The following is a 23,075-nucleotide window of genomic DNA, read 5'->3' as shown; positions in this document are numbered from 1 at the left end:
ACAGAACAGAAAAGAAGCACACTTGCCAATAAACAAGTCACTTGACTTTGAGTAGAGTTTTAAACCTCAGGAATGTAAGATTAGTTTAAAACTTAAAACTCAAACAATGTACTGCCCTTGTTATAATAGAACAAAAAGGGAAATATGACTCAGAAACTGGCACTAACAAAACCCAATACTTTTCATGATAAAGGGACTCAAGAAGGCTGAGCAACAGAGAATCTTTTATTCTGTTCAATGCTTTAGGAAATTTACAGCTAGGGACCCACTGAACAGCTACAGTTCACTATCACTAGGCAGCATGCAACAGAAGCACACAGAGACAGCACTTGCTACTATCTGTTCATACGTAGTACCATTTTTGCAAAGAAAAATATAAAGTATCTACAAAGTCAATGACTAGAATAAGAGAAATTTTCAGTATTTGAAATTAATAACACAAATCAAACATATCTATGCATTGGCAGTAAGCAATCAAAATCATTAGAAAAAGTTTTGAATCAGGTCTAGTGGCACATGCCTTTAATCTCAGAACTTAGGAAATAAAGGAAGATGGCTGGATCTTTGTGAGTTTGAGAATAACCTGCTCTACATAGTAAATTCCAAGCTAAAGCTACACAGTGAGACCCTTCAAAACAAACAAACCACCTTTTATGTGGATCATAATACCAGACAATAAAATACTAAATTTAACCAAAGCCTATTCGAGACTTCTACACTGAAAGTGATGCACTTAGACTATTAGAAACCATGAGTAAATCAGAATGCACCATGTTTGTGAAACAAAAAGTCAACACTGTTAACTCATCAGTACTTCACTAATCTACTTATTCCTCAAAGGAATTGACATGAGATACTGACATGAGATTTCTAAACTCATATAAAAAATAGAACAGGAACAATGCAGGCTTGAGTAAAACTAGAAGACCTGACAGTCCTTCAACAACTAGGACTAAGCCCGGGAATAAATACACTGAAAAGAGTGACCTTTGACCTCTCATCCCACATTCAACAATTAATTTGAGATGAGATATGACTTGCAATCAAAAGTAAGATCATAATGCTCCATACAAAATAAAGAGCAATATTTTAGAGTGACTTTGGAGTTTCAAGAGTCTTGAGATGGCATATGCAGCTCTCAGCTCATAAGGAAAATAACAAATTGAACTGCATCAAATTTTATTTTTGGGTCATTCATCAGGAGTCATTGATGAAAATGGGCCAGCCATGGGTGAATGCCTGTAACCCTAGTACTCACAGGAGGCTGTAGAAGGAGGCTCATCAGAATGCCAGGCCTGCAAAAACTACATAATGTGTTTCATGTCATCCCCAGTAACAGAGGGAGACACTGTCATAGAACATACAAAATAAACAAATAAATACCCAAATGTAAGAGCAAGCTGGGGCAATGATGCAGTGCATGTATTTGGTAAGACTTTCAATCTAGAATAGATAAACAACAGCTCCAGAGACAACAATCTGGAAGACACATCGCTCTCTCCCTCACAGCAGACACCCTGACCAGCCCCTCACTCTCCCCTGCCATGCCTTCCCTGTCATCCGTACCCTCTGACTCTGAGGCAAAACCAACCTTTCATGCCTTAAAAACAAATGGATAAAAGTAAGCATGTAATTTTTAAAAGGGGAGAAGACAAACAGTTTATAGAAGAAGATATAGCCAATGAAGTCAGGAAAAGCTATTCTGCATAATTAATTACAAGGAAAGTGCAAATTAAAAAACCACAATGGGATCCCATTTCACATTTGTTACAATGGCATTGGAATGAAGTGTTGGCAAGCATGGGGCCAACTACAGAAATAGCAAACAGTAAATAATTTCCTGGCAGTTTATTCTATAATACGGCAGTTTCACTCCAAGGGCCTCTCTAAAATAAATGAAAATTTCTATCTAAAAATAGATGAATATAAGAATATCATAGAACTTCTAGTAATAATAGACAAAATTTGAAATAATTAGAAAATGGATAAAGTATGCATACTATAGGATACTCCCCAAAGAAAAATGTTTTTTAAATCTGCTTAATTAAAAATAAAAGCAATAAAATTTTAAAATGAAAAGCCAACCAACTTACAAAATAACTTTTTCTGAACATTTTCCTCAGGAGCCCTGAGAAATGTGTGATGTTCTCAGGTCATGATTAACTCAACAGATGTTATTGGTCAAAACAAAACACACAAATAAATAAATAAATAAATAAATAAATAAATACATAAATCATTTGGGAGGGAGAAAAAGCTTCATTGGTTGCTTTTGAGTAAGGGAGGAGTGGGAGGGGGGCACCTGCAGTTGGTGGCTCCAAAGGACAGTGCACAATCACAGTGTTTCACACTGCTTCGTCATCACTAAATGATTGTCCTCTCTGTGGGACTCTACAGTTACCTGATGCATGTGATATGTAGTTAGTAGGGATAATAAAAAGGAGCACACCAGAAGTAAAAATGTAATGAGAAAAGAATTCTGGGAAGGGCATGAGAAAGGAATTCTGGGAGGGACATGGACTATCAGGAAACAGAAGTTAAAAATCACATTCAGTTTGTTCACCGTGCTCTTCTCACCAAATCCAAATGGCTGTGGTAGAGATTCAGCTGGCCATTGTTGACAGCTAGGTATGTCAAATCAGGAGAGCCCTTTGCTAGCTTCTGTTCCTGCTTATTATGATCAGAATGTTAACTTACTTTCATTACAAGAATTCTGGTTAAAATAAAATTTTGATTTCTTCTTATTTAAAACAAAGGAAATAAAGTAAAAGGGGAAAAGGAGCTGTCTGTCCTCATGGTTAACTTAGTAGGATACCCATTCTCTGTCTGAGAAAGCCTCCATCATAGGGGAAGCAACATGCTCCTCATGCCTGAGACAGACGGCCAGGCCTGCAGGGCATGGCTTATCCCTGCCTCTTATAAACCACCAGCTAGATGTGTTCATCTGTTTACTTTGGCAGTGATGGAAACCGACCCAGCTCCTTGTACAAGGTAGGCAAGTGCTTCACTGCTGAGCTAAAGGGCAGGCCCTAGCTGGGCAGACAAGCAACACTGCGGAACTGACTTGAGGAGGGCACATATGGTGAATATATGATTGTCTCTTCTGAGCTAAAGATTGGCAAAAAACTAAGAACCAACAGTGCAGAAGAGAAGGATGGGGTGCCTGTGGTCACCCACCAAAGGCATTAATTCTTCACTTGCCCATATAGGAAAGGCCATAGATACAGTTTCATGTCCCTGTTTTCATCCCAGGATTCTAGAAGTCCACTGTAACAAATACCCTGCATTTCCATCTTCTATAGACTTTGTCTGAACCAAGAAACAGTAGATAAACCATAAAGGTAGATTGGTAGTCATATGTAGCATACAAACAAATAACTGTTTCACTCAACACTCTGGAAACAGTTAATCAGTTACTGTTCCTAAATGGTCCTTTGGGAAACAACTTAGATTTTTGATAGACTAAGCCAGACGTCATGTTTTAGGAAGCATACCTGGTATGCTATGTAATTGTACACAAAACAATATCGATGAAGTGCTTTTACTAAATGCATGATCTCAGTCCTCCTTACAATACTCTGAAATGGGTATGAGGGCAGACGGCCTTTGGAGCAAGGCCTACAGAGTCTGTGAAGACTGTGCTATCAAGTCTCCATCATAGCATCAGGGAGCAGAGCCACACTAGAACTCAGGCCTGCCAACTCTCAGCCTAGCGCAATGCCTCTAGGCTGAAGTTCTTAAGTCACCATGGAGAGAGTTGAGAAAACTGAATTTCAGAGCCACTGTTCTCCAGCTGGAATGTAAGTTTCTCCCTGTAGGGATGCTGCTCTTCCTTGCACAACTCAGCACATCCAAGAAGCCTGTTGCAAACTATGAAGTTTGTGCCCTTTACGGTGGTCTGATATGCTGCCCACCTCCAGCCCCCACTCCCCTAACCTCCACTGAAGATGCAAACACACTTGCAGAAAGCATCGAGAACTGAAATTGCAGCAGGGAATAGAAGGTGTTACACTAAGGCGTCCCCTGATTTCAGGGTTATGAGAGTGTTACTGTAGACAGCACTGTAGACAGCACTGCTCTGTTTTGCTATTAGAAACTGTCTTCTTTTTTAAAGATTAACAAGAAGAAGCAAAAGGGAATTCCCTAAGGTCAGCTCTGAGGAAACATAGACTCTAATTCAATAACTTAGCTACTGCCCTGGAAAAGACTTTAGTATTGCAACATCCATATGGAGCCAATTGGACATTAATGGCTAATCAATCCCTCTGCTTTCTATTCTACTTAAAGTGTCACAAACCATGTTTAGATTAGCCCATTTCCTGCTAAGGATTGCTCAAGATGTCTTTTGTTCTTTTAGGCCCCGCCTGATGGAGGCAGTTTTAAACAAACACAGAGCAGAGTGGTGTAGGAGTTATAACGTGCCATATGTGGGGACAAAGGGGCTATACTAAAGCCCTTTGTGGTATTTGTTAATGTTTTTCATCTGAGTTTAAAAAGGCTTAATGACTTTGTGGTGAGCTGGTGCATGTGGCCCGTGGCTTTACAAAATGAAGGGAATTCTCACCAGTGGCCCTGCAGTCTCCTGCTCTCGGTTTTGGTTTCTTTCTTTCTTTTTTAATTCTCATTATATTTACTTTGTACAGATAGCTGAACAGACTCCCTCAGCTTGTTTCAGCATCAGACTCCAGCGGCAGCTGGGATGGCTTCTGAGTTTCTGTATTTTAATGATATGAAAGTGGCCCAGAGCACAGAATATTCCACTTAATCTGTATATCACATGTAGCTCAGGAGCGCTCATGTGCCAGTGCGCCCAGGTGAAAAGCAACATTTAAGTTTTAACTGGAGACCACTAGGGATGAAATAAGACAATAACAGGCTTTGTCTTCTGAGGATGTCAGAGGAACCAGCCTCTGGTAAAAGCAGAAGCCCGTGATGGACCAGAGGCTGCTGAAAGCTGGTAGACTAAATAATTCAGGCACCTCAGCAGCTCCTGACTTCACCTAGCCCTTGTTCCTACCACAGACTCTATGTGAAATGCCGCATAAAGCAAGGCAAAGAAACACTTACAAACAAGACATTGCTTGATCCACCTTCTCAACTCTCCCCTTGCTGATTATCTCAGCCCCTCCAGGTCCCTGCCAGATTACAATCTACCCTTATGATTCAGAGTCTTACTTTCCAGGTTTGAATGCTTTAACCTCCACAGAAATACCACTTTCTGATCTCAGGCAGAGTGGATCATCACACATCCATTCACTTCTGATCAGGCCATGTGTCTATCTAAACCCCTCCAAGGCCCCATCCCTGTGCCCATAGATGAATCTCAGCCTCCAGAGCAGCAGGCCAGCTTCCCTAGACAGCTCCAGTGCTCTCTTGCTGCCCTACTGGAAGCACTGGTTTTTTAACACTATGCTACCCCTGATTCCTACACACCTTTTTCATGCTACAAATCCCATTTCTCTGCTTTCCTACAATGGCACATCCATCTTGCAATCACTCCTTTAAGATAGCTTAAAGGACTGCTGACCCTTTGGAAGACTGGCAGAACTCGGGGTTCCAGGAGGAGGTACTCTATATCTTATGCCTACCTCTAACCTGACATTTAACCTCATTTATTCACATCCCCAGTTCCCTGTGCCCACCAACTCCAAATTCAGTGAGTGCATGATGTCCTAGCCATAGCTCACCCCAGGGTCCAGCACAACCAGCTATAGCAGAAATGCTGAAACACATACACAACAGCGGAGAACACAGCTATCCTCCACAGTGGGAATTTTAGAGATATGTCTGTTTCCCTGGCATCCAGGAGTTTCTGGAGTTCGACTGTAAGTAAATCTCCCTTTGATTTCTTATATGCTGTTATGTGTCTTGTAAGAATAGCTGAGATGGAAAAACTGCATACACCTACAATTGTTTGGCATCTGCACACTGTCATGTTGCCTTTTGCTACTTCTATTGACTTGCCACACTGATCAGTTCTCATCTGCCATCTTGTCACTTCTAGGACAACCTCGGAAGGAGAGTAAGAGGATCTGAGCTTCTTGAGAGTATTAATTCTGAATGCTGTTGCAAGTGTTGGATGGTGTGTGTAAATATGTAAACTGATGCATGCACAAACTCATAAAACCACACAATAGGACCCTTCCTTGAATAGTATAAAATTAGGGTAAAACATGTTCATAAGATCAGAGACTCTGTACTTAAAATCATAAGACCACTTGATACACACTTTTTGTTTCCCAGAAGAAAAGGAGAGGTTACTGACTCCCGAGTCTCACAATAAATGATGGAAGAACACTGGCAGCTCTTATGTTACTGGCCCCACCATCACATATTTGCTATCTACATGGATGTCTGAAATGGTACCGAGAACTGTCTTACCCACCTCTCTACTTAGCTCCACAAACCCTACCAATGACCTGAATGGCCCTTCTCAATTCTTTGCTTCATTTTGTTTTGTTTGCTTTAGGGAGTCTTTCTCTTAGACATCAGAGGGGGAGAATGATGTCCATGGGTCCAGAAAAACCTAACGCTGCTTTCAAAGCTAGGGCATGTAAAGATATGAGAGAGTGGTAGCTTAAGGCATCAGAATAGTGATGTCAGTTACAAGAGCCACCAAGTGTCTCCATCCTGCAACTTTGGCGGTTATTAAATAGTGGTTGATATCTGTATGGTTCAAAGTGTTAAAAAATAAAGCTTTCACAAGTTTTTTTTTCTTGATTTTAAATGAAAACTTTAGGAAAAGCTGTTCCAACAAAAGCCATCGATTCAGTTAGCTCTTTTTTGGAGAAAAATGGGAAACAGTATGACTAAGACACTATGTGTGCATTTCCATAGATCTGAGTTCAAGTTATACATTTAATCCTTCTTAGATAACTGAGTTGTTTCTCTTGCCCATAATTTTGTCTCTCTATATAAGAGGGTTAATAGCGTCTACTTTGTACTATTTTAGTTGAGGAAGGAAAGGGAACACATGTAAATCCCCAGCACAGAGACTAGAGTCCTTAAACCCAGCAGTGGTGCCGGTGGGGTAGAGGTGTTCATCACGGAGCCACAAGAGCAGAGCAGATGGTCTAATTACATCTGTCTTCCTTCTGAGCACTCTTCATATCTAATGGATGCTTTCTAAGATTTCATGCTCTGTTCTTAAGATGGTTAAAAATGAACTCACAAGTTGGTTGGAGCTGGGGGGCGCGGGGAGGGCGGTGCACAATTTATTCCTTTACAGAATAAAGCTAAGTTAAGCATGTTTCCAAAGTAAAGTGCAGTGAATGTTCACAAAGTCTGACCAGGCCATCCCATATCTCCTGCTCTGTAACATACAACAGGTTCCCACATGTGAGCACTGGACCAGGAAAGCCTTCTTTCTCATTCTCCTTCTCTTTCTCTTCTTTTTCCTTTCTTCTTTTTCTTCCTCTTCCTCTTTTCCTTTCTTTTTCTTTCCTTTTTTCTTTTTCTCTTTTCTTCTTTCCTCTTCATTCTCCTCTTTTTTCTTCTCCTCTTCCTCCTCCTTCTCCTCCTTCTTATTCTTTGAAGATAGCATCTCAGGTCACCCAAGTTGGCCTTAAACTCACTATGTAGCTGGGGATAACCTTAAACAGCCAATCCTCGTGATTCTGCCTCTTAAATCCTAGGATCACAGACATGTAGCACCACCACTAACAGTGTATGAAATTTGAAGAATTGAACAACTATGTTCTAGGTGGGCATTCAAAACTGAGCTCTAACCCTAGTCCTGGAAGAGAATTCTGTCATATGAACTTAGACCAGGTTTTTCATGAGGGATCCAATGAAGTGATAAACGATTGGATTGTTGACTATTATACTAAGCAACAGAGAAGAAGTTGCTTCTCTCCCTTCCACTCTGTGTAGCTGCAACCATTAAGAACAGAGCCTCTGTTACCTTGTCCTTAAGCAGGACCCACCTTCCCTCAGAATGAGGAGTGGGCACTGTAACTTCTCTGCCATGAAAGTAAGCCTATATTATATTTATTTGAGATACTAATTGTGGTTCAGAGTTACTGTTTATAAATGAAATCTAAATGTAGCTGCCGACAACATAGGCACATGCTGATGTTACTGTGTAATCTCCCTGGCACCAGGGCCTAACTTGGGGCAAACAAGTGTAGGATGCTTTAAGTGCCCACAGGAAAAAAGCAATTGGTAAATTCACTCTTGTAAGTGAGGGCCCAATAGTAGATAGCCATAAAACCCCACCCAATACCTGCTTGGCCTTCTTATGACCTAGCACAGACACTCAGCTGGACAAGCCCACTGCAAAGGGTAAAGATGGAGGAGGAATGCAGTGACCACCCAAAGCATGAGCTCTAAGGCCTCTTTGCTGTTTTCCCTTACTCTCAGCCTCTTGGATCTACGTGACTCTTTAACAAAGGTTAATGCCTGTCTAGTTGATGACAATGTCCAAATTCCTCACCCTGGCACTCAAGGACCTCTGCAGCAAGGGGTCTAGCTACTTCCAGAAAGTATTCAACCCAATACAATAAATACGAGCGAGTTTTCACATTGGGACAAAGGGGGACACAATTTCTGTTTGTCGACTTTAGGCTTATTTCCACCCACACTTCTCTCAGGACTTCCAGAATTTATGCTGTTCACAAGCACTGGGGCGTCCTTCTCTCACTGGACCTTCTTCTCTTGAAGAAGACATAGCTTAATATAGAATGTAATGGCTATTTTACCTCCTGTGTGTGCTAGACATGGGATCCTAGCTACATGAGTAGCTCTTTAAGAAACAATGTGCATTTTTTTTTTATCTTTTCTTACATGTGGGGGAGTGGAGAAGGCCCTGAGTTAGTAAAATTCTTAATGTGTATTTAGTTGACATGGCACAACCATGTCCAGGGTCACAGCCCCAGACTCTTGAGAAAGTACAAAGAAAATGCTCCCTGGGTTGTGGCTCAGAGGAATAGCAAGCCTTTCTTTGGTTTGTGTGTGGATGTTCATAGTGTGTACAGAAATGTCCACCATGACTTTCTCCCACTGGATGTTTATTGCCCCTGAAGGTTAAAATGTCAGTTTCAAGTTCAATCCAGATCTTAAGCAGAGAAGTTTCAAGAGAATTCAGAACTGACTTCATGCCTTGATTTCTACCAAACTAAGCTTGGGCTGAATGTTATAGTCTGCATGTTGCTGCCAGGGGAGGGAAATTTTGGGACAGGGACCTAGACAAAGATAGCACATCAAGAGCTAAATAGTCTTTGCATGTGTTACATAGACCTCTGTGAGCATGCTCACTCCAGCAGATTGGTTTACCTGAAGCCAACAGGCCCATGGCTAGAGAAGCAGTCTGATTTTGGGTCTGGTTTTCAAGGTAGGAGTTATTAATCCTTGGTTCCTGTCAAGCTGGGGACCACTCTATAATGTAGTAATAGCACAGATAGACATATTTCCCTCAGGATAAGGACATTTTTTTCTGAGGAGTAGTGTGTGTGTGTGTGTGTGTGTGTGTGTGTGTGTGTGTTGATCATACATACTATCACTGGATCTTTATAGTGCACTCTCCAGAGAAACTAGCCACTGGGCAGGGCTCAGCTCCTCACAGATGGATGGGCCTTTGGCTGGACTTTGAAGCACTGAAACTCTATGAAGCAGGCTGAGTTCTTCTTATGAAGTATTTGGGATGTAGCTATACAAAACCCTTGACATTTCACTCTCTTTACCCCATCAGGCCCATCTGTCATTTGAAGAGTTCAATGGAAATTGTTTTCTCCCAACATTAAAAGTTATTTGGGAGCTTTTAAGACACAGCAAATATATTTCTGTAAGAGAAGTTTATTTGCTTGTTTAAGAGCCCTGCACTTTATATATAGAGCTGATATAAGCTGCAGCACAGGAGCCTCTAAAACGGTTTATATCCACAGTAAAATACATTTTTGTGATACTCATACAACAGCCCAGAGCCATGGGCTCTGTGAACTCTGTTGCTCTCCCAGCCTGTGCAGCTATTTCTCATCTCTACCATGTCTCAGGCTTCCCCCACTTCCTAGCCTAACTGCAGACTCCTGCCTCTTGGTTCCTCCAGGCTCTTCTGTCTAGGGTATCAGGGTCTCTAGGATGTCTGAATATGTTGCTTCAGGCAGTGATAGAGGGCCAGATGCCTAACCCTGATGTATAGCCTTGGCTAATAGTCCTTGTGATTCACTCTAGTCTTTTCTGCTTGTAGATATAATTCTTCATCCTTTATTCCTAGATTCCTGGTACATATTCTACCAGATGGACACCCTTCTGAGAAAAGACAAGCCAGCTGTGGAACATTTCAACTAAAAAACTCATTTATCTAAAATATTACACTGGCCATGAGCTATAAGCTCAGTGGTAGATAGATCCCTTGCCTAGCAGGGGCAAGGCTCTGTGTTCAATCTTCACTATGGCAAAAACAGACCAATAGACAAATGACAAGACCACATGGTCCCTAATTGATACTTGCTATATTCTGCTGCATTAAGGGCAAATGAGCCCAATTACAAGGAATTATAATTAGAGAATTAAAGAAACTAACAGTACTGTCACTAGAAACCATCTAAATAAGACCACTACCTCTTAAACTCTGGGTTACCGCCTGCACAAGACCATCTAGCCAAACAGATGTTGGGACTAGGGTGGCAACAGCAAAAGGTTCCTGAACACATAGTGACCAAAAAATTTAATTCAAAATCCAGCTCATGATGGATCAGTAGTGTCTCTGGAAGCAGCCACCTGGGCTGCATTTGCAGCCTGCGCTCGGAACACAGGCTGTCTGCCTGACACTGCCATGGGCACCACAGCACTGGCAGCTGAGGATGCTGCTCATGCTTCTGCTCAGGCTGAGAGTACCACATGCTGTGACTCACACTGCTGTCAGTGAACTTACAGTTTTATGTTCGTATGGAAACACAATGGCTTTCTTATAGAAAACAAAGATTTCTATTACCTTCCAACCATCATCTGTCACTGTGTTAGCATCAGACAGTATGTCTCTGGGTTGTATTGCATTAGAATGTTTGCTTTTAAAATTTGCCATTTGAATGCTGACTTGAGTTTCATACAAATCACTAAATTTTAGTTTGATTTAGGACAATTTCCAGTCACTTCTGAAATGGACCTAAACACACCTGTGTCATTCTACACAATGTATATAGGTAAAGGGGGCTTCTCAGCATTGATAATTATAAAATCAAAGTGTCAATCAATTCTAAAAATGCTGAAGGTGTCATACCTCCTGCAGTTGCAAATTTGCTTTTGTCTTTAATAAATGATAAAACTGTATTTATGCCAAAGAATTGTTTTAAGGTATATTTATGATTTATTATGAACATTTGATTCATATAGCTTTTATGCACCTCTACGGGTATACAAAACACCCAAGGTCTTGTGAACTTTCTCAGGTGACAGTGGAGCTTGAGGAAAGTTTAGAACCTGCTCTGTATCAACCTCCAGACTCAAAGGGAAAGAACATTACTTTCTAGAAGAAAACAATAGGAATGAGGGTCTTCTAGTTCCTGAAATGAATGGTGAAGGGGAGTGCAGCATCTAGCACGATCTTCGATCTTCGGTTTTACTCTTTCAGAGTCCAGAAGTCAGACTGGACCGTGTGTGTAGAAGATAGTTAAAGGAGAACTGAGAAAATGACAGCGAGCGTTTCAAGAACAAGTCAGTTTCTCATCACTCTCGAACATCTGAATAAAGTGAAACCTCCATTTCCTGGGAATCAGAGAAGGGATAGCTCAGCTGAAATGCAGGGGTCAGGTCCCCTCCTTTCTTCCAGATCTGTGGAGGATCTGGTGTTGAAAGAAAGCACAGCACTTTGGTGGGCTGGAATCAGTGACCAGCACCGCCAAGGCACAAGTAACCCTAGCATTTGAATGCTACCTCAGATTAGGCTAAAGTTTCTTCTGCTACCTCCAATGACTCCTGTCTAGCAGCAGCAAACTTCCTTCCCTGTGGGAGTAAGGATGTAGAGAAGGTAAGAGAAAGGACAACGAGTCAGGTACTTCAGAGGATGGCCCAAGAGGAGGTGGGGCTGCTGAGAAAGGATACTAACTGGTGCACTTTGAAAGAAAAGAAGGAAATCCTGCAGTCTTCTAATTCCACAAACAATGAGCTTAAGCTGATGATAAATAAAACTGACCTAAGATAAAAGCCCAGAGGCAACCAGAGGTTCCAAAAGAAAGAGGAGGGAGAGGAAGATACGATGATGATGATGATGATGATGATGGCGAGGAGTTGTTTGAAGAAAAGTAACTTTGTTGTGATCCTGTTCCCCACGGATGAAGCTACAGAAAGCTCCTAGCAGCCACAAGCCTATCTAGGGAGTCCCTGGAATAGAAGTATCCATTCCCATCAAATCCGAATGAGTGTCTAACACACAGAGGACAGCACACTGACACGACGCCAATTTCAAGTTTCAAAAATCAGCTAAAGATAATCACCTTCAGAACTAGTCCCTAAAGAACAGGCACATTTTCCACTGCTCTTCCCATGAAAATGAAGGACAGATCCTTTCAAACTGCGTCATAGTAACTGAAGGTGAAAATTTGAGAAAAGTAACATTTTCTTATACAAAACATTCTGCAAAGTGTGAAGCCACAGGTTTAAGAGGGAAACTGAGAGGGGGGAAGGAAGGGAAGGAGGGGAGAAAAGAGAAAAAGGGAAGGATGGAGGAGCTAGGCAGAGATAGAGGAGGGGACAAGGGATTGAAATGGGGAGGAGGGGGAAAAGGAGCGACATGCAAAGGGAGCAGAAGCTCATCTGTGGAAAGGAATGATGCTGCAGACATGCCCTTCTCAGTAATAAACAGGAAAGCACAAAGAACATGCAAACTCACTTGAGCAAGTGGTAGAACTAAAACTGAGAAGACATTATTCTCTTATTTCTCTGAAAACAGAAACCTAAATGGAACCAACTGAACTTCGTGTGGATATATCATTTTTCTCACCAGAAACAGACTGTTTTCTGAAGACCCTTACAACAAGCATGGGAATGGAAGGAGCTTTGGAGACAATCAAATCTGACATGTCTCCTTTAAAGATAAAGATCCTTAGGCTGGGGCATCAGTCACTTGCTGCCGGTCAGTTGTTGAGCAAAAGAACATTAATCCAAACCTCCCGATAACCAAGCCAGGCACCTTTCTGTTAGACAATGTAACTTTGAAATCAGCAGGACTGGGGTAAGAAGAAACTCTGGCCTCAAAGAGCCAAGGAAGGGGAACCACCACACAGAAAGTCTGTGCAGATTGTCAATTTTAATACAAGTGCACAAACCCAACTAACTAAATCCTCCCATTCTTACAGGTAGGAAGGGAATGTTAAAATGGTGTGTGAACTCAATACAAGTTAAATCTCCATCCGCTTCTAAACATAACAGGGCCTTACCCAGGCTTCCTAAGTCCCCAGCACGAGTGAAGCCGTAGCTTTATAAATACCATGGAGAACAAGAAATGCTGTCTTGTCACATCCAAGCCAGATAACAGCTGGACTTTAAAAATAAAATTTTGAAGACATTTGCCTTTTATATTTCTAATTTCTGTTTGCTTTGCTTATGGTTTTGTCATCTGATTTTGATGAGTGGTTAATACACGTGCACAGCTGCCTTTTGGGACGACCTTTTCCCCGTTGCCTCCATGCCCAGAGTGGGAAGCAGGCCTTCAAGCTGCTTCTAAGAAATACCATCGTTTTCGTGGCTGGCAGGCAGAGTCCTGGGAAGCATGGCCAGGCAGGGCCCGTCTTCTGACTGACTTACTTTTGGACTTAAGAAGCTTCACAGGAGGGATGAGACGTGCAAGATGGGCGCAGCCCTTTGAGACGGCTGTTCCACGGCGAGAGGGAACTTGGAGATGGCCGTGAATGGATGGAAGGAGGTGATCTCCCAAGCTGGAGGCATAGCTCACCTTTCAGCTCAGCCTATTTAAAGAGTTTGCCCTCTCTGTACTTGGTAGAGGACCAAGAAGTCTTACTCTTAAAGTCCTGCTCTCCGTGATGACCAGGTACCACTTCACATGCAGGTTTACCCTGGACTCTTGTATTCTCTCACTAGACCGTAAGCTCTAGCTGCTGAAGGGCATCGCTGTTTTAACTTCCCATGATTTACTCAGGGCCTAGTTCAGGTGACTGGCACACCACAGGCACTCAAGAAATGTTGGCTGATGGTTTGTTTTGTTGAACCATGGACTCCGTGCCTGTGTAAATACACGTGGTTGTTGTTACCTTGACACCCTTTTCCCATCTTCATGCTGAGGTGAGTATGAAGCCGAGTAGAGAGGGTATTATGTGTACCTGCTAACTATCCTGACTTTAAGATGAACTGTAACTTCAGCAGGATTTGCAATCAGCGCAGGCTTGAACAGATGCCAGGAACTAGCCCGGAGTCAGCAGAAGGCTGCTCCCCATCCCAGAAGTCCTCACAAAGGCACAGCACTGCTGTCCATATTAGTTCAGGTAACTCGACTCCATTCATGAACTCACAGTCCCCCAGAGGCACATGAGGTCTCAATGGCAACTCTGGGCAAGCTTCTGACGGGAGGTTTTCACACGCTCCGTAAGCTCCTGGGCCACTACAGCCTGTCTACTGTTACACTCATCAGCATGCTGCTCCCCGTGATGGGGTAACATGAGAACTGATGTATGGCATGACCAGCTATATTTAGGGGAGAGGAAATGGGCCATACTGAGGAAGGTCACAAGAAGTTTGTGCAGAAAACTGAAGACATTACAATTCTCCAAGTATACAGAGGTATAGTCTGGAAGCCAGAACCTGAACCTTCCATCCATTACTGGCATTGAACCTATAGCAATTTATTTGAAAAATTTCAGCCTCAGTCTTTCAATCTGTAAAATGGGAAAACATAATACTAGCTAGGCGTTATGGGATATAGATAGTATTTGGGAGGCTGAGGTAGGGAAACCATATAATAATAATAATAATAATAATAATAATAATAATAATAACTTTCTACTATAACTTCCACTTATATGTGGCAGAGGATGGACATCAGTGGGAGGAGAGGCCCTTGGGCCTGAGGGTGTTTCATGCCCCAGTATAGGGGAATGCCAAGTAGGGAAGATGGGAGTGGGTGGGTGGGGGAACACCCTCATACAGACAGGGGGAGGGAAGGATGAGCTTGGAGGTTTCCAAGGGGAGACCTGGAAAGGGGAAAACTTTTAAATATAAATAAAGAAAATATTCAATAAAAAAGAATCAAAAATAAATAAATTAATTAATTAAATGCCAAAAAAATAATTTCCTCAAAGAGTATCTAACAATTTTATGAGAAAAGGCTATAAAAATAACAGATTCTCTGGCATATAATAAGAAAAAAAGGAATTAGGAAAATGTATCTGAATCTAGACAATGTGTGTACTGAGTGGAATTTCCACAGCCCTTCTGTAGATTTTTATCTGCTGTTAAGGTTTTTATCTTTTTATAATAGCCAATAGTTCCATTCACACAATCACATCAAATTGATTAGCAGCATTACTGAGAGGAAACTCACTATATTTATAGCTAATATATAGTTAAGAAATCAAATGAAAGTGCTGGCAGATTAAGGGTCAGATGACAGCTTCGCAACTCCTGGTCCAGAGCCAAATGGACAGTCGGAACCCCAAGAGTGCTGGAGATGGTTCAGTTCTCTTTATAAAGCCAAAGTCTTAGGCGCTCTACAATAGGACTTCCCAGGGACACTGAGATTTAGGTCCTTTTTTGGTCAACCTGTTAACCATGCTAACCATTTGTCTGGCTAGACAGAGGCATCTCAGCCCTCGCCAATGACAGCCTGCCATCTATGTACCTATGACAATGTCAGTATGCCCTTGATACACATTGGTTCATCATGGAGGAGAGCAGGTAGAGTCCTAGTTTCTAATCCTTTAATCCCTCACTTCTTGCTCACCTTCCTTTTCCTTGACCCCTTTCCTTCTCCTGTCCCTTTCCTTCCTCTGCGTTGCTTTCTCCCCCTGCCCCCTCTATCACACATGCACACAAATCCATGTATATACCACTCAGAATTTATGCTGACCCTTTGCACCCAGGACCACCTTCAAGAATTAGTATCTCCAGCTAACCCAGAACCCATGCTTTCTCGAAGTTCTGAAGCCTTGCTCCTGTCTGACACCACCCATCTCTCAGTGTTCATACTGGGGTTCCCAAGCTGCCTGGGGAGGTCCCGTTCAGCTGCTGCTAAGAACTATTTCTGTGTGTTTTTAAGGGATCAGGGTCCTGGAAGAAACCCTGACAGTACATGGGGAACTAGTGAGACTTTCCCTTTCAAGCTAAAAAAAGGATGTTCAGTAGGACCTGAGATGGGTAAAGGATCCTGTTACTCTGAAGAGAGCAAATTAATCTTCCCTGACTGGCGGGATGGATTCTGCCAAAGAAACAGATAACAGGAAAGCCAGTCCCCACTCTGTGATGACACAGTAAATAACCAGGCCACACTGCTGGCAAAGTGCTGACCTAACCTATAAATTGTACCTGGCCTCTGGGGAACAATTTCTGCTGACGAGTGCTTGGTGCATTTAAGACAAACAAACAGGAAGCAATGAGGGTGGGCATTGAGAGCTGTAGGTAGACAGACATTCTGAGAGGGAGGTTGCTCTCTCCAACAGGTTCAGCCATGATTAGAGCACAGGTCCTGAGCTGGGTCTTTCCTAAGCAGTCAGTCGGTGTCTGCTGAATCTGTCAGTTAGTCCCAAGTGGTTCGACTGCCTAGGAATTATTTGGTCTAGATTTTTTTAAAGAGGTCTTCTTTACGAAGAAGACTTTTAAAAATTATGTTTCTTATTTTTCTTAATGAGAATCCAGTGAAGAAGGTAAGGTAACACACGGAGATCTGTTTAAGGAAATGTAGAAGGATTTTTTACTAAAACTTTAAAATAGCATCTTGAGGTACTTAAATTGCATGTGTTCAGTAATAGAGAATCCAGCAGTGTCTCAGAGCCCTCAACTATAATACATACTGAAGACCAATATTTCATTTTTGCCTAGAAAATCCAAAGTGTGACACCCAAGAATGGTCATAAGGATCCCATGCCTAACTCACTCACTTTCATAAACGTACAGATCAGCAGAGACACAACCTAGGGAAAAGCCACTCACCTTCTGCGTCTTCCGGCCGAGTGAGATCAATAACACCCGGACCCAGCTTCCCGTCTTCACTTGACTTTCCTGTTAATTGGGGACCCAGGTTCTCAAAGCGTGTTCTTTCCTACGAGAAAGAATAGGCAGAGGCCTGTTTTAGTTTTGAGTCTCAGTAGGTGCTTCCTTCCTTCCAGTTTCTCTCTCAATGAGTACAGTGTGGCTTTAGAAACATCACGTCCAACCCACACAGGCTCTGGGATGGCTGAAGGTTGAGCGTGTCATGTCACTGACACCTGGGTGATCTAGGAGTCTAGAGAGCTGAACCTGGAAGGAAAGGGGAGGCCATGACAGGGAATGTGCCAGAGCTGCTCTGCCTGTCCTGACCCTTCTGTTGGAGTTGCTTCTGGAATCTACAAGAAATGCAATGGAGAGAGGCCAGATGTGCAAAAACTTAAGAATGTTCTTGGAACCTACTGCTAAGCTGAACGGGAGAACAACCTTTCCATCTAGAGATCATGATTTTGATCAGTAAATACTGATAAAGTACAAATTAGAACTCTGTGTACCAGGATTTGAATGTGTCAAAGTTGGTTGAGTGGATATTAGCACTGTTCCTTTGCTTGAAGCAAGTCTTTCAACTGTAAGTCCCTAGGAACTAAAGAGTGAGTGACTCCCACCCAGTAAAAAAAACAAACAAAAAACAGGAAGCAGCACCCCTGCTTCTTTAGGAGAGAACCCCAAAGGCTGTTGCTTATTTATCAGTTCCTGTTAAGACAATGGAACACAATGGAAGAAGCCCCGCCCCTCTCAGGCCAGTGGCTGGGACTCATAGTCATCCTAAGTGTAGTGAGATGATCTGTACAAACAGCACAACAACCATTCTCACCTCCTTCTCCATGCTCAGTCTCTAGACTCACACTTGGCTTGTGTTATCCTTATGAATGAATGAAGCCTTGTTGTTCATTTCTATGAAACAATATTAAATGTCATGTCGGCTTGAATGTACAGACATGAAATAACAGCTTGCAGCTCCGGGAATGGTTTCTGCATGCTACACTAATGCATTATGCAGCAGTGGAGTGCTGATTGCTGCTCAGTCTATTGTTCAATGACCTAGTTCTGCATCGAGCATGTTCGGCATCTGATGGAAACATGCCGAGTGTTCTGTTCCGTAAGATGTTTAGAAACTTGGAAATATTCTGAAGGAGCAAACATACAATTACTTGATAGAGGATGTGCCTCATTTGTACAGCCTCACTGCGTTTGTGCTTTCTAATACGATTATTTTTGAATATCATTATATTTCTATAATTAATTCCCATCAGTCAAATTGTTGCAATAAATCTTCCAGTTCTTCATCAGAGACAGCATTGAAATCTTTGTTGGAAGAAAACACAGCATAAGCCCTGCTTTAATCTAGCCCTGTTTCTGGGAAAGCTTTGCAACAAAACACAATCACCTAGCCATTGTTTCTCCAATTGCGCAACACCAGCTCAACTAGCTTCAACAGCAGTGCGTGGGGAAACCTCTGAACTACGACGTGTGTAAAAGACAGACTGAAAATCAAAACCGAAGGGTCCCATACCTTCTCCAGTGACAGCAAGCCTGCAGGGAGCAGACTACCCCAGTGCGATGCCCAACACTGAGACTCCATGGGTGGCCATGAGCCCTGCGGAAGCTTCACACCTGGTCAGGGAAGGACAGCTGCTGACCAGCAGGCCGCTGCTTCTATTTTTGAGGAGTACTTTTTGTTGTGGTGATGTAAAGAGAAAGAGTCAAAGGGAAAAGCACTGGAAAGCCACCTTAGACCATTGTTCCTGCCACTGCTGGCATATTTGCATGTGAATGTCGCTGCTTTGGGCCCAGAGTCTTCCCTTCTTCTCTGAAGAACAACCTTCCACAGCATTTTTTTTTTTGAGGCAAGTGGGGGCTGGGACAACTTTCTTTAAAACCCATCTATCAATATGCATATTCCAGGGATCTTTCTAGTCATTCATTCTCTTTGATTTTCCTAGAAATTATTCTCAGTTAAAAAAAGTTCCTGGAAGAATATCAGTATTTTGACAGAGAAGGGAAAGAGGGGAGATTACATGCCATGCTCTGTAAAAGCCTCAAGACAACAAAGCTTACATGATGATAATATCTTTTTTTTCCTAAAAGTGAAGTGTGCTTGCAATGCAGTAGTATCAGCTTGTTTTTAATCATAACAAGAAACCATCTAGGACATTCCATAACACATTCACAGTGTCTTTGAAGTCAGACAATTTTTCTGACTTCATTGAAAAAAAAATTCTGCAAAGACACTTTCCCTGTAAAATATCAATATTTTGACAGACTGGAAGACAAGGAAGAGCGTTCCATGAAATACTGGTTAAATAGGCAGAAAATAAATCAATGATAAAAAGTGTTAGGGGCACTGGGTTGCATTTTCGATTTGATAATATTAAGTGCTGTGTTTGAGACTAAAGCAGGACCCTGCAAAGCCACGCCCTTTCATATAAATTTCTACTCAGTCTCCCAGAAGATTTCCTTCTTTTCTTCAAAGAATAGCTCAGAATTTTTATTTGCCAGCACAGAGCCCTAAGTCAGGAGAGCCCAACGCCTACCAGTTAGTCTGTGCAGCTGAGCTAAGCATAGATTTCCCAGTATGTTCAACATGAGTCTCTTAAACACGGGACATGGATACAGGCATGGATAGAGTATGGAGATGCTCAGTGTAAGAAGCCGTGTCTCTGGCTGTTAAACACCAATGGGCTCGAGCCCATATGCACCTAGACAATGGAGTGCATGTCACTGCATGCTTACGTGGCAAATAGCCCATACCAACCCTTTGATCTAGCCCTCCCAATGTACATAGAGGATAATGTAGAGATATGAGCAAAATTCCTCAGTGTAGGCTTTACTCCATGCCCCACTCTTGAAATCTCCCCAGTCTTTATATTGATGCTAGAATGTATATTCTCCATACTGCCCCATGAGCAGACACTCACTTACGTATTGTCAGTCCCAAACAGGCAGGCAATGTGAAAGTTACTGGAAAAAAATTACAAGTCAGCTCTGTTGTGTTGTAGGGACTGTTGGCTCTCTAAGTGCTTTGAAATGATGATGTATGAGGGAGATGTTGCATATTAAATAAAGATATTTAAATGATAAAGCCCCGTTAGTGAAAGCTGATGAATGTAAAATGTGCTAAGCCACAAGATGGTAGCATCCATCATCTCCACATGTTCTCAGAGTCAATGAGGAGGTGGCCTCAGTGCTGACAGACAGACTCTGATTATTATCCCTTATTTCCAGAGTCACTGAACAAACCACTCAGCTCCTCGGACATTATTTTTAACTTTGCATTAAATTAGCAACTTTTCCCTGCCTACCGTGACAAGATTGATCAGTTACATCAGTGCTACAGAGTGTGGTGGCACCAGTGGAGAGAGAATGAGTTTGGGGGTAAATAAAAGACCAGGGGTTTGTTCTAGTTTAGGCAAGGAAGTCAGTTGCCTCTTCCTGGCAACAACTGTGAGACTGTGATCTGGGGACGGCTCAGAGATGAAACAGTAAGCACACAATAATGGCTTTTCTTTGCACTTAGATAAAAGCTGAATTTTTGATGGGCACAGTATATTTTAATAAAATTTTATATACTGTGTTTTATACACTTATTGGCTATTCCATAATAATGTGTGTGCTCACAGTAAAATTGCTCTTAAATTTATGTGTGTTATTTATACGTTCCCACGTAACAATGCTTTTTGTTGTAAAAAAATATTCTGTTTATTAATGTAACTTTACAACCACTGCATCCAAGATCCGTGGTAAATTAATGACATTTTTATTATTTTATAGTGTCATTAAATTTTTACTGATCACTCCATCAAACAGAGGCAGTAAAGGCCATAATGTAAACTGGGACACTTAGATCAGGCAGCAGGAAGACATTCCATGGAGTCTGAAGAAAACTGCTGGCAATAAATGATATTTATACCATCTTTAAGCATGTGAGACTACTTGGATAAGTTTGGCAAAACCGTTTCAGTAGTAGAGTGGATGGTGTACTTAAATAACAGTTTGCTTGCCAAAGAGACAAGCCACTTTCCAACCATATGCAGGATGACGGATTGTAGCTGTCCCCAGAAAACCAACATATGAAATGCAACTCTGCCTCACCTTCCCTCTGGGTCACCAAGGGTGGCCAGACTGTACTGTGCCTGGAGTCCTTCCCTACAATCGGGAGGGAAGACAGGGAATGTTCAGAGAGCTTTTGTTAGTCACTTTACAAATGGATATATTTTATTCTAGACCTGTCTAGACAATGGTGCTTTACTCTGATGGTCTAAAAGAGTGGCACTTTACCTACCTTTATTCAAAAGCCCATTTGTACAGATTGTCTGAGTGTGGTGTCACAAAGCAAACAGCTATGGGTTAGGGTGTTATTACCTATACTATAGTTTTAAAAGGTAAAAAATAATTATCTTGGGTTATTTTTACATGTAAAATATGTGATAATTAGGATGCGCTCAACACTGACTTTCTTAAATAAACTTAAATGTGTGTTATTTACTAATTGCCAAATATTCTACTTATATATATATGAGATAGTAAATAGAAAATTCTGCGCCCATATAACTATGGAATTAATAGCACCAACCTCTTGCATGGGGAATCTGACATGATTCTTTTTTATGTAAATAAGAATGTTGTTGTTACATAGCCAAATGAGCATTTAAATATTTAAAATGTTTTAAAACCTTTCAGACTTGCAATAAAGGTTAACACTACAGCTCATCAATCATTTTGTGCCCTCCCAAAACACAGGTATTGTAGTATTCTGAGATACTGTCTTCCATTGAAGTTCCACTATGTGTAGTTATTGAGCACTTAATGACATCTTTTCTTCTTCATCCCAGTCCCAAGCTTCAATCTTTTCTAGACATTTGATTCCACTTTTAAATTGGACTAGCTCTTCAATATGGGAACACATGGTCCAAAACTAAATACAACAACTGCCTTTACCCAGCATCCCTCCTGACCTCCATTTACACCAGTGCAAATTCGCTAATAGATTCAGTCTCACTTCCTTCTTAGCTCTTAACTACTCAACCACCTGGGCTGCCTGCTTTTCCTTTCACAAAACCTTTTGTCCTCCCCTTAAGGACACCTTGTCATCGTTAGCACAGTGTAAGCCTTCTGCCCTACAGCCTTCACTGTCTGCTCCAGCCTCCTAGCTGACCCTGGTCCCTATGGTCTCTTCTCTACTCTTTCCACTGCCTCCTCAACTTATGTAATTCTAAGTGTCTAGGTCAGAATCACTATCACTTCCATTTTCCACTGCATTTTGGTCAAACCCTGACTTGTAAGGTACTTCATTCACTGATGCCCACATGCCTTTTCAAATGCAAAAACTGAAAGAAAAAAAAAAGAAAAACCAACTCATGCATCTTCTGCTAAGGATGAACAGTGGCTCATCTTTGGACAACACCATAATCCTGCCTTCCTATTCATATTGAAAAACACAAATTTTCTCTGTATTCTATATCCTGTTTAATCGACTCATTTCCCAAATGCCCAAATTCTAAGTCTTGACTACATAATTAGCCCCTGGTGTTCATCGTACCGTGTTCAACAGTAAGGGTTTGGTTCATGTACATTGCTGACTCTCTGTCATCAAAATCAAAGAATTTTACAAGTCTGGGATTCTATCTTAGGCCTTGCTATAGATCTTTCACAGCAGTTTATATCTGTGTCCACAAGGACCTGTGGTCTCATAAGGCCACACACAAGGGAGTGGCTAGAAGGAGCAAGGACCACTAGTTTTCCAACATACAAGATTGTGACTGAGATATTTAGACTCAACACATTTCCACTGTACTGATGGGAGCTCCTTGAAGAAAAGAATCTAAACAAAGCTTGATAGGACCCGTAAGTATCCCTAAAGGAGGAAGATAAAGGACTTTAAAAGAAAACAGGAAAATGCATTTGATTATATAGCTTAATATAAATCTTGT

The 23,075-nt window shown here is 41.7% G+C and overlaps 1 protein-coding gene across 9 annotated transcripts in view; it reads right to left on the bottom strand.

The window, feature by feature from the left end:
- Sox6 (SRY-box transcription factor 6) overlaps positions 1-23,075 on the bottom strand; it is a 449,973-nt gene that overhangs the window by 25,124 nt on the left and 401,774 nt on the right. For all 9 annotated transcript variants that reach the window (XM_052200776.1, XM_052200792.1, XM_052200801.1 and 6 more), the window contains one exon: positions 17,092-17,200. In XM_052200776.1, coding sequence (XP_052056736.1) covers positions 17,092-17,200 — 109 coding nt within the window. The remainder of the gene's footprint in view (positions 1-17,091; positions 17,201-23,075) is intronic.

The sequence above is a fragment of the Apodemus sylvaticus genome, chromosome 1, assembly GCF_947179515.1.
Source record: "Apodemus sylvaticus chromosome 1, mApoSyl1.1, whole genome shotgun sequence".
Lineage (NCBI taxonomy): Eukaryota > Metazoa > Chordata > Mammalia > Rodentia > Muridae > Apodemus > Apodemus sylvaticus.
The sequence above is the reverse complement of the archived record's forward strand: the minus strand, read 5'-3'. Positions and strand labels throughout refer to the sequence as shown.